Raw genomic sequence first — 17801 nt, forward strand, 5'->3', positions numbered from 1 at the left:
CAGATAAATTATAAATTGTCATGATCCTTAAGCTCAGATATTATCCTTCTGCCTTTCCAAGCTTCTTTCAAGCCTAATTTCTAGTTCTACTTTAACTAGTAGGAAAAGTAATTGTATAATTTCCTCAGAATAGTTTGGCAAAATTAAAAAATAATGCCTGATATTTATTAAAGTTTTGGATAAGTCAGCAAATGTATTGTTTACTCATATTGAAGGAATAGTAAGTGTTTGTATATAACTTGGAGCTTTTATAGTCTAAGCAGCTTCCCTCTGTTGTATGTGATTAGGGGTTTACAAACTATCCTGGCTGGTCTCAGAATTATGGAACCAAGGATTTTATTCATGATACCTGTAGCTAGTCTTTTCAGATCCTTGCAAATTAAGCAGTTAATCAGTTACTAGAAATCTAACCTAAGCATGTAAGAATAAAATTGATAGAATGCTAATAGAGCAGGATTTGGAGGATTTTTGTTGTTGTTTGTTTTATGGTGCCAGTTCTAAAGCTTGAAATCAGGGCTTGGGCATTGTCCTTGAGCATCTTTTGCTCAATTCCACTTCTGGCTTTTTGGTAGTTTATTGAGATAAGAATCTCACAGACTTCCCTGCTGTGGCTGACGTCAAACTAAGATCCTCAGATCTCAGCCTCCTGAGTAGCTAGGAATATAGGCATGTACCACCAATACCCAGTGAGTTTGTTTTTAACAGCTTTTGAGTTGTATACTTTATTATTTCCCCATATTCAATGTGATTAGAATAATAAGTATAATTGTCACCTGTTCATTTTTATTTTATACTTTTTTAAGTGGTATGTAAAAATAAATAGGTATTTGTTGTGGTAGGTTGGTTGGTTGGTTGGATTTTTTTGCCAGGACTGTGGGCTTGAACTCAGAGACTAGACACTGTTGTTTAGTTTCTTCCCTCAAAGATAATGCTCTTCCACTTGAACCACATTCCACTTCTGGCTTTTTGCTGGTTAATTGGAAATCAGTATCTGACAAACTTTGCTGCCTGTGATGGCTTTGAACTATGATCTTCAGATCTCAGCCTCCTGAGTAGCTAAGCCACCAGCACCTGACTTGAAAATGAAATTTTTATTTTTCTTTTCTTTTTTTTTTTTTTTTTGTCAGTCGTGGGGCTTGAACTCTGGGCTTGAGCGCTATCCCTCAGCTCTTTACCTAAAGGCGAGTGCTCTATCGCTTGAGCCACATTACCACTTCTGGTTTTCTAGTGGTTTGTTGGAAATAAGAATCTCACGGAGTTCCCTGCTGGGGCTGGATTTGAACCGTGATCCTCAGATCTCAGCCTCCTGAGTAGCTAGGATTACAGGTGCGAGCCACTGGTGCCTGGCGAAAATGGAAATTTTAATTTCAAGTTACTCTATAATTTTGACCCTTGTTTCTTTGATTAGAATAATATAAACATATACTTTTTATATTTTGCCATTTATCAACATCTTCATTTGATCTGAGATTCTAGGCCTACTATTCACATTTTTTAATTCTGGCACTTGAGCCCAGGCTTTTGAAATGCAAGGAAGCACTTTACCATTGAGCTACATTCCCCCATTTTTTTTTTTTTTGTCAGTCCTGGCATTTGAACAATGTATACTTTTATCCTTTTGAAACAGGATGTGAGTTGCAATGAAATCCAAACTATACCTTCCCAAATCGGTAATCTGGAAGCCTTGAGAGATCTTAATGTAAGAAGAAATCATTTAGTACGTTTGCCTGAAGGTAAGAAACTAAACTAATTCTTTCATTATTATTTGTCTTTCAGGACAAACACACACACACACACACACACACACACACACACACACACACACACACACACATACACACACACACACACACACACACACACACCACACACACACACACACACACACACACACACACACTCATTAATTGTTCATTTCTCTTTTTCCTCCATGCAGAGCTGGCAGAATTGCCTTTGATCCGGTTAGACTTCTCATGCAATAAAATTGTAGCCATTCCTGTTTGTTATAGGAACCTCAGGCACCTACAGGTGATCACCCTAGATAACAACCCACTGCAGTCACCTCCTGCACAGGTAAACCATAGAGTGACATTTAGTTATGTTCATTTATCTTTCTGTTGAAATTAAGTTTTTTAAATATGTATTCTTTTAAAACCTTTGAGTAAATGTTGTAGAAGAAAGATGATAAGGTGATGTGTTCAAAAGTGCTTTCATTTTTCTAATTTACCTTTGTGTGTGCATGCGTGCGTGCGTGCGTGTGTGTGTGTGTGCCAGTCCTGAGGCTTGAACTCAGGACCTGGGTGCTGTCCCTGAGCTTCTTTGTGCTCAAGGCTAGCATTCTACCATTTGAGCCACAGCACCACTTCTGGCTTTTTCTGAGTAGTTTATTGGAGATAATAGTCTCACAGAAAGTATAATCTCACAGAAAGTGATAACATGCAAACCTTGAGCACTAAGAGGCTCAGAGACAGTGCTGAGGCCCTGAGTTCAAGCCCCAGTACCAGCCAAGAAAAAATGAGAATTTGACTGGGAATGAGACTTAGTGGTAGAGTGCTTGTCTAGCATGCATGATGCCCTGGATTCGATTCTTCATTTACCACATAAACAGAAAAATCCAGAAGTGGCACCATGGCCATGGTAGAGTGCTAGCCTTGAGCAAAAGAAGCTCAGGGGCCGTGCTCAGGACTGGCAAAAAAAAAAAAAAAAAAAAAAAAGAATGAAGAGCTGATCAGCTGCTGTGGCTTATGCCTTGTAATCCTAGATACTCAGAAGGCTGAGATCTGAAGATTGGATTCAAAGCCAACAGAAGAATCTGAAAGATACTTATCTCCAATTAACTAACAAAAAGCCAGCAAAAGTGACCAAGCACTAGCTCAGAGTGGAAATTAAATCAAGCATTCTCCTTTAAGGCCCTGATTTCAAGCCCCAGGACTAGAAGAAAAAATTCCAGTTTATTTTCTAATAAAATGAGTTAATTTCCTTCTTAAATTTCTTCTAGAAATTGAATATAGAGCACATAAATGCTAGATACAAATAAAATAAATAGCTTTCCAAACTAAAGATTATCAATGCATTTTTGTTAACACTGTTGATTTTTCGGGGGGAGGGGGTTGCCTTCCTGTTTTCTAATCACTTTGTTAGTTAGCCACTTTGTTCATTTGTTTGTCAGTGACTGAATGAAATCAGTAGCAAAGTAATTATGATGTAACTTCACAAATAGATAATAGCTATCCTATCATTTAAGTGTTTGCCAACCTATAATTTTCTCTATAGGTCATTTTAGCTCTGCAATTCAGTAAAAATGTTATATAAGCTGCTGATAAACTTTATGGCAGCTGTAAAATTTTGTATGTAAATTTCCTAACTGTAGAAGGATTTTGTATTAGTTGATATTTTGCCAGTGACAAATACCTGAAAGAAGTCAACCTAAAAGCTTGCTTCTGAAGGAAGCATGTCCCTTGACTTTTCCTCTCCGTCATTTTACATCCTGGCTACCAGGTGGTATGCATATACTTAATAGTATATGGTCTTTCTCATCATAAGACCACAAGCAAGCTCAAACTATGAGCTTTTTTCTTTTAGCTTTTAGTATTTTAAGTAAATATTTAAGAGTAGAATGAATGGTTTATATGATATTGTGTACATTTATCTAAAGACAAAACAAAACTAAAACAAGAACAACAAAACTGCTGGTCTGTTTTCTTTTTTTTTTTTAATTTTGTGTCCAGTCGTGGGGCCTGAACTCTGGGCCTGGGCGCTGTTCCTCAGCTCTTCACCTCAAGGCTAGCTCTCTACCACTTGAGCCACAGCGCCACTTCCGGCTTTTTTCTTTTTGCTTATGTGGTGCTGAGGAATCAAACCCAGGGCCTCATGCATGCAAGGCAAACACTCTACCACTGAGCCACCTTCCCAGCCCTCTTCTGCCCAGTTTTAAAATGCAAAATCAATGTATCTCTCAGGTGGACCCATTGCAACAATGAGATGTACAAGTCCTTATGTCGAAAATGAACTTTACAACTTTGGTGGGGGGGAGGGGAGCAGGGAGGATTGGATGTGGTGGGCAGAGGGAGGATGGGAAGGGGAAACAAAGGAGGAGGCTACAATGCTTGATAAGAAATGCACTCATTATCTTGCCCATGTAATTGTAACCCCTCTGTACAGTATTTTCATAATAAAAAAAATAAAGAAATCAATGTATCTCAAAATTAGTTTGCTAAGGAAAAGAAACCAGAAACAAAATGCTACATACTGTTAAGGTTCCACTAACATGAAATTCTAGAAAAGACAGAAACTGTTGTTAGAAAGTAGATTTGTAGCTGGGTGTCAGTGGCTTATGCCTGTAATCCTAGCTACTCAGGAGACTGAGATCTGAGGGCCGCAGTTTAAAGTTAGCCTAGGCTGACCTATATCTTCCAATCAGACATAACTCCTAATATTCTCTAGAACAATGAGTTCATCAATAGATTAGCCTATCAGTTGGTAACCAGAGATTTAATATATGACCCTATGAAGGACATTTTTAGTTTCAAATCAGAGCAAATTTTGCTAGCTTAAAGAATTTATTTTTTGGGCTGGGAAGGTGGCTCAGTGGTAGAGCACTCGTCTTGCATGCTCAAGGCCCTGGGTTCAATTCCTCAGCACCACATAAGCAAAAAGAAAAAAGCCGGAAGTGGCGCTGTGGCTCAAGTGGTAGAGCGCTAGCCTTGAGCTGAAGAGCTGAGGGACAGCGCCCAGGCCCAGAGTTCAGGCCCCATGACCAGACCCAAAAAAAAAAAAAAGAATTTATTTTTTTACTTCTAGGATAGATAGTAATAGAAATATATATATATATAATCTATAACAATTCATCATTTTCTGTTCTCTCATAGAAAGCAGGATCAAAAATATAATTGTGTGATGTGGAGTGCGGCTTGAGTGGTAGAGTGTAGAGTGCTAGCCTTGAGCAAAAGAGCTCAGGGACAGTGCCAAGGCCCTGAATTCAAGCCCTAAGACCAACAACTTAAAAAAAAAAAAAACGTAAAGAAAAGCATAATTATGACTAAGTTAGGAGAGTTGTGAGTTCAAGGTCAGCCTGGGCTACGTAGCAAACTATAAATTGCTCAAAAAGAAAGCACAATTATACATGATCATTATATTTTTAAAATTAAAAGTTGTCATGGGCTGGGAAGTGAGCTCAGTGGTAGAATGCTTGCCTCGTATGCATGAAGCCCTGCCTCAGGGTTCAATTCCTCAGCACCACATAAGCAGAAAAAAGCCAGAAGTGGCGCTGTGGCTCAAGTGGTAGGGTGCTAGCCTTGAGCTGAAGAGCTGAGGGGGAGCTCCCAGGCCCAGAGTTCAAGCCCCACAACAAGCAAAAAAAAAAAAAAAAAAAGACTTCTATTTGATAGAAGTCTTTAAATTCCTGATTGAATAATTATAAGTAGATAAATTTCCTGAGTGTTCTAATAGTATTTGTAATCACCAATTATTTCTATGTAACTGAATCTTATCAATGCCTAGAAAACAAAAAAACTGTAGTTATGCTGTACTAGTTAAATACTTAAAATGACATTGAACTAAATAGTGTAATTAGCTTGTGGTTGGTCATTTCTGTTTTTGAAACTGCTAGGATTTGAACTCAGGGCCTTGTTTTTTAACCTTATACTATGTATGGTTAGAAATGCCTCTCCCAATTTATATTACACTAAAATTTGTCATGATAAAAACAGTTCAGATGAATAATAATTTGTTTGCATTATGTGTTATCTTATTTAGATATGTATAAAAGGCAAAATCCACATATTTAAATACTTAAACATACAAGCTTGTAAGATTGCTCCAGACCTCCCAGATTATGATAGGAGACCCTTGGGTTTTGGCTCCTGGTGAGTATGTTCTATATTACTATCCATCATATTCCATCACACAGGAATTTAAATAAACAATCATTAATTATACCTGTATGTTTGGCTGAAGGGAAATTATTTATAAACACTTCTTTCCTCAGTATGCTTGTATTAAATGCAAAATTGATGACATAGATTGACAAGGTATATATACTTCTAAGTTATATCAGGCTTGACACTAATAACATTTTGCACCAGATTATTCTTTGTTGTGAGGTGTTATATACTACATTGTAAAACTACACCCACAAGGTATGTGCTACCTGCTGGTGTGACAAATGTCTCCAGACATTGCCAGTGTACCTGACAAGCCCCCAGTGGAAAACCAGTGGTCAGAGTGACTTGAATTCTAGCTCTCCTATAACAACCCTTGTGACTCATGGCAAGTCATTTAGACTTTAGGACCTTTGGCCTCCCCTTCGGAGAGTGAAGAGGTGGCATTTGTTGACTTGTTAGCATCACTTCAGGATATTTTCTTTTGTTGTCATGGGGCTTGAACTCAGGGACTGGGTACTATCCCTGAGCTTTTTTCTCTCAAGGCTAATGCTGTTCCACTTGGAGCCACAGCACCACTTCCTTTTTTGTTTTCTTGATGGATCATTGGAGAAAAAAGTCTCACAGACTTTCCTGCCTGTGCTGGCTTCGAACTGTGATCCTCAGATCTCAGCCTTCTGAATAGTTAGGATTATAGGTGTGAGCCACCAGTGTCTAGCTTCACTTTAGGATCTTTTTTTTTTAGTTATTATTTTTGTTTTTTTTTTTTTTTGTCAGTTGTGGTACTAATGATTAAGTGTCTGTCATGGAACATTTAGTAGTAAAATTGTATTGTTTATTTCAAGTGTAAATTTTTAAAATATTAAATGCTGAAGTTTATTTTGAACAGCCATGAAGAACTGTATTCCAGTCGTCCCTATGGAGCCCTTGATTCTGGTTTTAATAGTGTGGACAGTGGGGACAAGAGATGGTCAGGGAATGAGGTAAGTCTTTTATTCCATTTGTTAAAACTCCTTAATTTAAGAGAAAATGATGAAAAGGAAAGGTGTCTAAATTAGATTCAATTCATGATCTTCTTTTCAAGTAGTTAATTTCTCTGTGTACAATTCTCCATTTGTAAAAGATTCAGTCTTCTCAGGTGTCCAGAGCATTTGTTTGTCTGTCTGGGTTTTTTTGTTTGTTTGGTGTGTGTGTATGTGTGTGGATATGTGTTCACTTGTGTGCTGGCCATGGCCCTTGAATTCAGGACCTAGGCACTGTTTCTGAGCTTTTTTGCTTAAGGCTAGCACTCTAGTACTTGAGCTATAGCTCCACTTCAGGCTTTTCACTTTGTTTTCTGTATGAAAAATACAGAAAACTGAGGGGAGGAGCAGCTATCTGTAGAGGCTGTTATTTTTCTTTACCATCTTTTTATGGCATGTATTTTATATATTTGTTACCTTGTTGTCTCTCATAAACAGTTTTCTTATTGTGAAAAGATATAAATAAGAGTTGTCAGTAAAAACTGGTGCCTTACTGTGTATAGTGGTACATACCTATAATCTTAGTAGGATTACAGGAGGCTGAGGCAGGATTATGAATTTGAGGCCCTCCTGCACTACATAGGGAAAGCTTGTCTTAAAAAACATAAAAAATTAGGGGCTGGGAATATGGCTCAGTGGTAAGAGTGCATGCCTCACATGCAATAAACCCTGGGTTCAATTCCTCAGTACCATATAAACAGAAAAAGCTGGAAGTGGCACTGGCTCAAGTGGTAGAGTGTTAGCGGTGAACAAAAGAAGCCCAGGAACACTGTCCATGCCCTGAATTCAAGCCTCTTGACTGGCAAAAAATAAATAAAAAGTAGCTAGGTGCAGTGGCTCATACCTATAATCCTGTCTATTCAGGAGGCTGAGATTTTAGGATTGTTGTTCAAAGCCAGCCTGGGCAGGAAAGTCTGTCAGACTCTTTTTTTTTTTTTTGTAAAGGTGATGTACAGAAGGGTTACAGTTAGATAAGTAAGGTAATGACTATGTTATTTTTTAATCTTTCCCTTCCTTCCTTCCTTCCTTCCTTCCTTCCTTCCTTCCTTCCTTCCTTCCTTCCTTCCTTCCTTCCTTCCTTCCTTCCTTCCTTCCTTCCTTCCTTCCTTCCTTCCTTCCTTCCGTCCTTCCTTCCTTTGGTTGTGGGGCCTGAACTCTGCCTCAGCTCTTCAGCTCAAGGCTAGCCCTCTACCATTTGAGCCATAACACCACTCCCACTTATGTAGTATATGGTGCTGAAGAATCGAACTCAGGGCCTCATGCATACAAGGCAAGCACTCTACCACTGAGCCACCTTCCCAGCCCCAAGTACATTTCTTTTTGAACAGTGTTACCCCCCTCCCTCATTTTCTCCCACTTTCCTTCCCTTCTTCCCGATTCTCCTCTGTCCCAAGTTGTAAAGTTCATTTCCAGCATAGTGTCTAGTAAGTATCACTGTTACATTGCTTCACCCTTTGTACCACTGTTTCTGTGATTCCCCTTACCTTCCCCAAATCAGATAAACTTATATACAAGACAAAGGATACCAAAATCAAAAACTGTGACAACAGGGAAACGAAAAGGAAAGGAAAAAGAAATAACTGCAAACAGTCCCTCCCCCCAAAAAAAACTCTGTTGTTTTCATATCTTGGAGTTCATTTTGATTAGCATAATTTTAGATGGTCATATGTACATAGCTGTGATACTCTGCTAGGTCTATTCTAGATATATACTAATTATTACAAATGAAGGAAACCATGGAGCCTATATTTCTTTGGGTCTGGCTTACTTGGCTTGATATGATTTTTTCCAAGTCTTACCATTTTCTTACCAAAGGGGGTGATGTCATTCTTTCTGATGAAAGCATAGAATTCCATTGTGTATATATACCACATTTGCTTGATCCATTCATCTACTGAGGGGCATCTCTTGTCTCCAGTAAAAATACTCACAAAAAGCCTGCAGTGACACTGTGGCCTTGAATAAAGAAAAGCACAGGGATAGTGCCCAGGCCTTAAGTTCAAGCCCTAGGACAGGCAAAAAACATTTTTTTAATTTAAAAAAGCATACTAACCTCCTCCCCCAAATAACAACAACTGTAGCCTAAACTTTGAGGGGCTTGATAATGTGGAATAGAGGTAGTAGAAGGGAAATTAGAAGGTATGAAAATAGCCAGGCAGGGCTGGGAAGGTGACTCAGTGGTAGAGTGCTTGCCTTGCATACATGAGGCCCTGGGTTCGATTCCTCAGCACCACATAAACAGAAAAAGCCATAAGTGGTGCTGTGGCTCAAGCGGTAGAGCACTCTCCTTGAGCTGAAGAGCTGAGGGACAGCGCCTAGGTCCAGAGTTCAGGTCCACGACTGGCAAAAAAAAAATAGTCAGGCACCAGTGGCTCATGCTTGTTATACTAGCTAATCAGGAGGCTAGGATTTGATTGTGCTTTGAAGTCAGCCCTCACAGAAAGTTCGTGAGACTCTTTATCTCCAATTAAACACAGAAAAAGCCAAAAACGGAGCCGCAGCTCAAATGGCAGAATGCTAGCCTTGAACAAAAGGACCTTAGGGATGGCATCCAGACTGAATTCAAGACCTAGGACCAGCCCTCTCCCCCTCCACCCCCCCCCCCAAAAAAAAAAGTAAGAAGAAAAATAGGGCTATAGACTGATGGATAAAAAGATGGAAGCTTGGCAAAGATGTTAGCTTAATGGTAGAATACTTGCTTAGCATGTTTAGGGCTCTGAGTCCAATTTCTAGAACTGAGAAAGACAGAGTAAGAGAGCAGGAACAAAGGAAGACAGGGAGAGGGATAACATTCAGAGAGTTTATGTTCTAAATGATAACACTTTGTGTTGTTTAATTATTAGTGCTGTTTTCTACTTTCTAAAGTTACTAAGGTGTGGTATTTTAGCTAAAATTAAATAAGCATTTGATACCAATACTGGTAATATATATTTACAACATTATTTCACTGAGTACAAATTACTTGTGCATGTATGCCTTGGTGGCTGTGTCCATACAAAGATAGAGAGATAGGTAGAGAGATAGGTAGAGAGATAGATAGATCATTTAAACCCATATGTTTACTTATGGAGTCATCATAAGACCTTTCTTTTTATTAATTTTTTTGCCATTCTAACCTTTTTATGTGTATGTTTTGCATTTTAACTTTTTTATGTATGTGTTTCCATTGCATTAAATATATTCAGTGTTGTACAACCATTTCCAAAACTTTTTTTTTTTTTCTTTGTCAGTCCTGGGGCTTGAACTCAGGGCCTAGGCACTGTCCCTGAGCTTCTTTTGCTCAAGGCAAACACTCTACCACTTGAACCACAGCACTACTTCCAGCTTTTTCTGTTTATGTGGTACTGAGGAATTGAACCCAAGGTTTCATGTATGCTAGGCAAGCACTATACTACTAAGCCACCTTCCTAGCCCCCATTTCCTAAACTTTTTTGCTATTTCTTCAGTGTAAATATTATTATTATAGCTATACTTAAGTAGAAATGATTTCTTTAAATATTTCTTCTTTTAAGCCTACAGACGAATTTTCAGATCTGCCTCTCCGAGTAGCAGAGATTACTAAAGAGCAAAGACTACGAAGAGAAAGCCAGTATCAAGAGAATCGCAACAGTTTAATAGTAACCAACGGTGGAGGTGAGCATAACTGCTAACACCTAGAAGCTCTTAATCACAATATCTTTTTCAAATGATCTATTTACACCCACTCTTTTTTGTGTGTCTGTAGCTTCTTTACTATCTTAAAGATTTATTTAATTATTATTTATATTTTGTGGGATAAAATTTCAATCTCTCTTTCTCTCTTTTGGTTCAGGTATTGAGTCTTGAACTCAAGGCCTTACACTCACTTGACTTTTTCACTCAAGGCCAGTGTTTTACCCTTGAGCCATACAGTTCCACTTTTAGCTTTTTGCTAAAAGATAATGAGACAATGAGTAGGCTGGCTTCAAACCTTGATCCTCAGATCTTAGCCTCCACAGTAGCTAGGATTATAGGCATGAACCACCAGTGCCTCACAGTTAGAGACACTTTAATAATCATTTGGAAAGGAAATTTTATTTGGACAGTTCACCTAGAATAGATCTTTGTTAATTCTGATTTCACTGTGACCTTCTTTTGAAGTAGTTAATCTCCCTGTGTGAAGTCCTGAGCACTTTTCTGTTTAAGGCTAGCACTCTACTACTTGAGCCGTAGCTCCACCATTCAGGCTTTTTGCTGTTTAAATGGAGGTAATAATCTCATAAACTTTCCTGCCTAGGTTGGCTTTGAATTGATATCCTCAGATCTCAGCTTCCTAAGTAGTTAGTATTAGTGAGCCACTAGTGTCTGGCTGTCTTGTTTTTTTTTTTTTTTGGGGGGGGGGGGTGGTGTTCCGGTCGTGGGGCCTGAACTCTGGGCCTGGACGCTGTTCCTCAGCTCTTCAGCTCAAGGCTATCACTCTACCACTTGAGCCACAGCGCCACTTCCGGCTTTTTTCTTTTTTGCTTATGTGGTGCTGAGGAATCGAACCCAGGGCCTCAGGCATGCAAGGCAAGCCCTCTACCACTGAGCCACCTTCCCAGCCTGTGGCTGTCTGTTTTAACATTAGTTTTTACCATGTTACCCATGTGATCTCAACCTCCTAAGTAAGTAGGATTGCAAGTACATATGACCATGCCACAATTCCTGTTTACCATTTCTCTCATATGGAATAATAATCTCTGAAATTTCTGAATCTTTGTTTTCCTTATTTTTGGCATTTAAAGCTTAATAGTTTAATAGAATTAACAGAGATCATACTGCTTCCTTATACTTTTGAAGTATTCTTGCTTTTAACATTTCATACTATATCGCATTAGTTTGAAGTATCAAATTCTAATGTTAAAATTGTAAAGGGCAATTAAAGGAAAGAAGTTACTTGGATTTTTCCAGAAATCCATCCTATTTTCAGAGAAAAGCTTTCATCTCTGAATGAGTTTAGTAAATGACTGTTGTCTTTTCCTCTCCATCCTGTTTTACTTATTCCTTTCACTTCTCCATTCATATTCAAAGTTTCCTTCTAATTTTTCTCTCATAGGAGATATCTTCCCAACCAGTTCATTTAAGATTTAATACAGCTTCTAGGTTCTAGGTTTTCCTTTCAGTATGGTAGGTATTGACCATACGTTGTCAAGCATTTGAAGTGTGACTTTTTCTGAAATCAGATATTTTGTAAATATAAAATACACATCAAGGACTTAACATGAAAAAAATACATAAAATAATATCTTCAATTGATTACATGTTGAAATGATAGTATTTAGATATATTATACAAAATACATTATTAAAATTAATGTTATCCTTTTTTTTTTTTTAATCAGTCGTGGGGCCTGAATTCTGGGCCTGGGCACTGTCCCTCAGCTCTGAATTCAGCTCAAGGCCAGTGCTCTACCACTTGAGCCACAGCGCCACTTCCCACTTTTTCTGCTTATGTGGTGCTGAGGAATCGAACCCAGGGCCTCATGTATGTAAGGCAAGCACTCTACCACTGAGCCACCTAATATAACTAGTATAAAGTGTCAGATTTCATATGGGAATCATTTTGTGGCTTACATTCTTTTTTACTTTATTAATATTGTGTGTGTGTGTGTGTGTGTGTGTGTGTGTGTGTGTGCGCGCGCGCGCACGCATGCGCGTGTGTGCGTGCCAGTACAGGGTCTTAAAATTGGGGCTTGAGAAAAGTCTCTTAGTTTTTTCACTCCAGGCTGATACTCTACTTTCTCCTTTTTTGCTGATTAATTGGAGAAAAAGAGTCTCACAGTCTTTCTTGCTTGGACTGGCTTTGAGCCATGATTCCCCAGATCTCATCTTTTTGAGTAGCTAGGATTACAAATGTGAGCAACTGGTGCCAGTTGTGGCTATTCTGCACTGATCTAGATAGTAGAAGTTGATGTTGCTTTCTTGAGAAATGATCATAATATAAATGATTAAATAAATTGCAGCACATTGTCAAAATATATTTATGAACCTTGTTTCTAACATAGTTGTAGACATAGCCTTTCATCCTTTTAGCTATTAATAATAACTCAAGGGCTGAAAATGTGGATTAGTGGTAGAGTGCTTGCCTAGCATGTATGAAGCCCTAGGTTAGATTCCTCAGTACCACATATACAGAAAAAGCCAGACGTGCCGCTGTGGCTCAAATGGTAGAGTTGAACAAGTGCTAGCCTTGAGCAAAAGAAGCTCAAGGACTGCCCAGGCCTGATGATAATAATAATAATAATAACTCAAAATTTGTTCTTTCTTCTTCTTTTTTTTTGAGGCGGGGATGCTGTCCCTGAACTCTTGTGTTCAAGGCTCTGCCACTTGAGCCATAACTCTGCTCTGGCTTTTTGGTGGTTAATTGGAGATAAGAGTCTCACAGATCTTCCTTCCTGGGCTGGCTTTGAACCCTGATCTTCAGATCTTAGTCTCCTGAGTAGTTAGGATTCTAGGCATGAGCCACCGGCATCTGGCTAAAATTCATGTTTAGTATTAATTGCAATAAAAAAATTTATAAAAATGGAATCGGAAGACTAGATTGAGAAATAAACTCCAAATTTACTGTTCCCAGAAATTGCAGATTTTAAGCAGTTTATGGGATATCATACAATTATGTTTAGAATTTAATGCATCTTTGGAGAAACCACTTTAGCAGAAAGGTTTTTCCTAGCATATGTATATCACTAACTAGTTATTAAAACTTAAGTTTTAAACTTAAAGATAATAGGGCATTTCAAACTTAGTGGGTGAAATGGTACATGGCTATATCTTGTTTCTATGATTCTCTACTCTGAAACATCTAGAGAAGAAAAAATTCCTCAAACAATTTTTTTCCTTTCCCAAATTGCTATAAAATAGTTATAATTTCAGGCTCTAGTAAATAATTTTGTGAATGGGAAAAATCATTGTTCTAAACATGGTTTTTGTTTGGGGGGGAAGAAAACTGGACTACAGTTATAGGAAGGAGAAATAGTAGTCAATAACTGTCTCAAAGTCTAGTTTCTTCCTACCCTCTTTTTTTTTTATTGCCTTTTACTTTCTTTTGAGGTTACCATATAAGGTTTTCTTTCTGCCAGATCCCCAGTATGATTATGAAACCTTTAACTCAAACATGGAAAGAAGATGCAGCCATATGTGGTGATGCATACCTTTATCCCTGCTGGAGACAGGAAGAGGATTGTGAGTTTGATACCATAGTGACTTCTAGGTCAGCCAGAGTTACAAGGAGCAAGACCCAGTTTCAAAAAAATAAAGGGTCCAGGCATAGCTCAGTGGTAGAGCACTTGCCTAACAGAGGTGAGGCCCTGAATTTAATCCCAAGTAATAAATAAATAGTTAGATAGTACACAAAAAGAAAATGCATTATCAAAATGAATTCAGCAAACAAATATGTTGCTTAAAAAAAAGAAAATAGAGTTCAAGCCCCACGACTGACAAAAAAAAAAAAAAAAGAAAATATAGCCTTCATTCTTTAAAAATTAGACTTTTCTGACTCATAAACTCAAATTGTCTTATCTAAAACACTGAAAAGATGTTTAATGTAAAATGAAATATTAAAGATAAATATTTTAGTAATTACAGTTAAATTACATTCTTTACTGAATTAGAACTAAGGTTTTTCAAGAACCTATATTTGTGAGTGACTATAAACTGAATAATGAAGGATTATATAATTTAAACTTGTCATTCTGTCTACTTTCAGAATAGAACATATGGGGAAGTAGAGAAAATAATTTAAATGAATGCCTTTTATTCAGGATCTTTGAATGTTTTTTTCCCCATGTCTGTGTGTGTTGTCTATAGTGGAACACGACCTAGATCAGATTGACTACATTGACAGCTGTACTGCAGAAGAAGAGGATGAGGTTAGACAACGCAAGGTTCTGGACTCAGACAGCCTCAGTTCACAGTTTATGGCCTATATTGAACAACGGCGAATCTCTCATGAGGTAGTATACACCATTTAAACCTAACTATGCTGCTGTTTCCTAGAAAAACAAGATACATCTTAATCATTTTCCTGGTTTGTTACTTTATGCCTGATTGTTTTATCATGTTCACTTCTGACTTTAAGTCTTAGATTTTTTTCAGATTTATTCGGAAAGTCAGACAATAATCTCAAACAAGCTTTAGGTTAACTTTGAAGTAAGAAGACAGATTTCATTATTTTTGAAGAAGAAATTAAAGGATTTTAAAGAGTAAACCAAAGCCTTTCAAGAAAATACAAAGAACGGGCTGGGAAGGTGGCTCAGTGGTAGAGCGCTTGCCTTGCATGCATGAGGCCCTGGGTTCAATTCCTCAGCACCACATAAGCAAAAAAAAAAGTCAGAAGTGGTGCTGTGGCTCAAGTGGTAGAGTGCTAGCCTTGAGCTGAAGAGCTGAGGGACAGCGCCCAGGCCCAGAGTTCAGGCCCCACGACAGGACCCCCCCCCCAAAAAAAAAAAGAAAGAAAATACAAAGAAATATGATGTTTTCCAGTGCTGTTTTCTTTGATTTGATTTGTTTTTCTGGCAATTTTGGTATTTTCTTTTTTTTTTTTTTTTTTTTTTGCATTTTGCTTTCTTATTGTTACTAGCAAGTAAATCATGGTTTAATGATTGGTAATTGATTAAGATATAAACCAAAAAGTTGACTTGTGAACCAATCTACAGCCAACCCAAAGACTATTTCTAATAAGCTTAATTATATTGACTCTTTTATCCTAAGTTAACAGAATATAAATTGTTCACTATTAAAATTCTTGGGTGTCTCTTGCAATGAGTGGAGTGTTGAACTGCTGGAGAAAACAAATGAGCATTCAGCCCACTGCAGGATCTCTGCCAATTCCCTAAGGGGCTGGAGTAGAATAGCATTCTTCAGTGTATCTAGTCAGCGTAATAAAATGGCTCCATTTTAGTGTGTGTGCTGTTGATGTCTGGAGTTCATCCCAGGCTCTAAACGGGTTATTTGAGAGACATTTTGGGGCCTTTTTGGAGAATGATGTATTTAGTCTCAGAAATAAAGAATTCATCACATCAAGTGGGACATGTTATAGAGTGATGTTATCAATTTTTAAAGGGGATTCTGGGGTTTTCCTAACTGAAGGGCTTTTGAACCCAGTATTTTTTGTTGGTGTTCAAAAGATACTCTTGTATTTAAAATTGTATAAATAAAATCCTGCAACCCAGAGATACTAGTAGACAAGATGATTGATGAAAGTGCTTCTGGTTTAGTCTCTTCACCTCTCTGCTGGAGTGAGAAACTACTTTGCAATAAAATTAATAGCATATTTTTATGTGTATAAGCTGTTCCTGGGGCTTGAACTCAGGGCTTGGGTGTTATCTTTGAGCTCCTTTTGCTCAAGGCTAGCACTGTACTACTTTGAGCCACAACTCCACTTCCAGTTTTCTGATGGATAATTGCAAATAAGACACACAAACAGACTATCCTGCCCAGGCTGTCTGAATCATGATCCTCAGATCTCAGTCTCTAAGTAGCTAAGTTATAGGAATGAGCCACTGGTGCCCAGCTATTAATAATGCCTTATCTTTAAAAATGTCCATTTTTCATTTCTTGTGGCCTTTTTCTTTAATAGTTTTTTATTAATTTAGTTGTATAAATGGGGATATCTACTTAACCTGAAAATACTTACTATGCTACTATGAAAAATTCTGCATTTCTTTAACCCATATATTGGCTCTTTTATAATAGTATTTTCAAGTTCTAGCTACCTATTATTTATGGCAGTTTTTTATGATTCTGTGTCATAGATCTGTTTATGATTTTTTGTCATAAATTGAGAAATATGTGAAAATATGATGCAGGATTTTCAGATGACTTAACGGTCAGTGAAAAAATACCATTTTTTAAATTCCTGAATACTGTTTAAAACATTATTTTTAAAAACTAGCCTATTTGAGATATTGCTCCTATTATTTTATTTTAATGCCTCTTACATCTATAGACCACTCCTGCATCAATAGAGTATGATATATACTTACTTTTAAATTGACTCAATGATGTAGATTTTAGAAATTCCATGTACTTCTTGCAGCTGTTTTAGATAAATACCAAATCATAAAACCAACATAGTGAATAATGATAGAATACTAGGATTTGTGCATAAACAAGATGACATGGTCAGAAACTATTCTCTCAGTATTTCAGATTGTAGGCCAGATGCTGGTGCTCAAAAAGCTGAGATGTGAAGATTGCAGTTGGAAGCTAGCCTGGACAGGAAAGCTTATGAGACTCTTTAATTCCAATTAGCTACCCAAAAAAAACTTGGAAGTGGAGCTGTGATTCAAGTGAACACTAACCTTGAACATAAAAGCTCCAGAACAGCACCCAGGCCCTGAGCTCAAGCCCCAGAATGGGAAGGAGGGAGGGAGGGAGGGAGGGAAGGAAGGGAGGGAGGAAGGGAAGAAGGAAAGAGAGAAAGAAAAGAAAGAAAGAAAGAAAGAAAGAAAGAAGAAAAGAAAGGAAGAAAGGAAGGAAGAAAGAAAAAGAAAGAAAGAAAGAGGGGGCTGGGAAGTTGGCTCAGTGGTAGAGCGCTTGCCTTGCATGCCTGGGGCCCTGTGTTCGATTCCTCAGCACCACATAAGCAAAAAGAAAAAACCCAGAAGTGGTACTGTGACTCAAGTAGTAGAGCACTAGCCTTGAGCTGAAGAGCTAAGGGACAGTGCCCAGGCCCAGAGTTCAGGCCCCATGACCGGACTCAAAAAAAAAAAAAGAAAAAAAGAAAGGAAGGAGAAAGAGAGAAAGAAAAGGAAGGAAGGAAGGTTGTATTGCATCTATAGATTCTCATTTGACAAAATATTGTGGTACCTTTTTTTTTTTTTTTTGCTGGTCCTAGAGCTTGAACTCAGGACTGGGGCACTATCCTTGAGCCTCTCTGTGCTCAAGGCTAGTGTTCTACCACT

General features: G+C 37.9%; 1 protein-coding gene across 4 annotated transcripts in view; it reads left to right on the forward strand.

Moving 5' to 3' along the window:
• The window catches only part of Lrch3 (leucine rich repeats and calponin homology domain containing 3), a 121886-nt gene that overhangs the window by 48415 nt on the left and 55670 nt on the right, over nt 1-17801 (forward strand). For all 4 annotated transcript variants that reach the window (XM_070029989.1, XM_070029990.1, XM_070029992.1 and 1 more), the window contains exons 4-9: nt 1628-1733; nt 1937-2073; nt 5755-5864; nt 6769-6862; nt 10414-10534; nt 14704-14849. In XM_070029989.1, the coding sequence (XP_069886090.1) occupies nt 1628-1733; nt 1937-2073; nt 5755-5864; nt 6769-6862; nt 10414-10534; nt 14704-14849 (714 nt within the window). The remainder of the gene's footprint in view (nt 1-1627; nt 1734-1936; nt 2074-5754; nt 5865-6768; nt 6863-10413; nt 10535-14703; nt 14850-17801) is intronic.

This window comes from Dipodomys merriami, unplaced genomic scaffold (assembly GCF_024711535.1).
Source record: "Dipodomys merriami isolate MVZ:Mamm:240054 unplaced genomic scaffold, mDipMer1.0.p SCAF_2, whole genome shotgun sequence".
Classification (NCBI taxonomy): Eukaryota; Metazoa; Chordata; class Mammalia; order Rodentia; family Heteromyidae; genus Dipodomys; species Dipodomys merriami.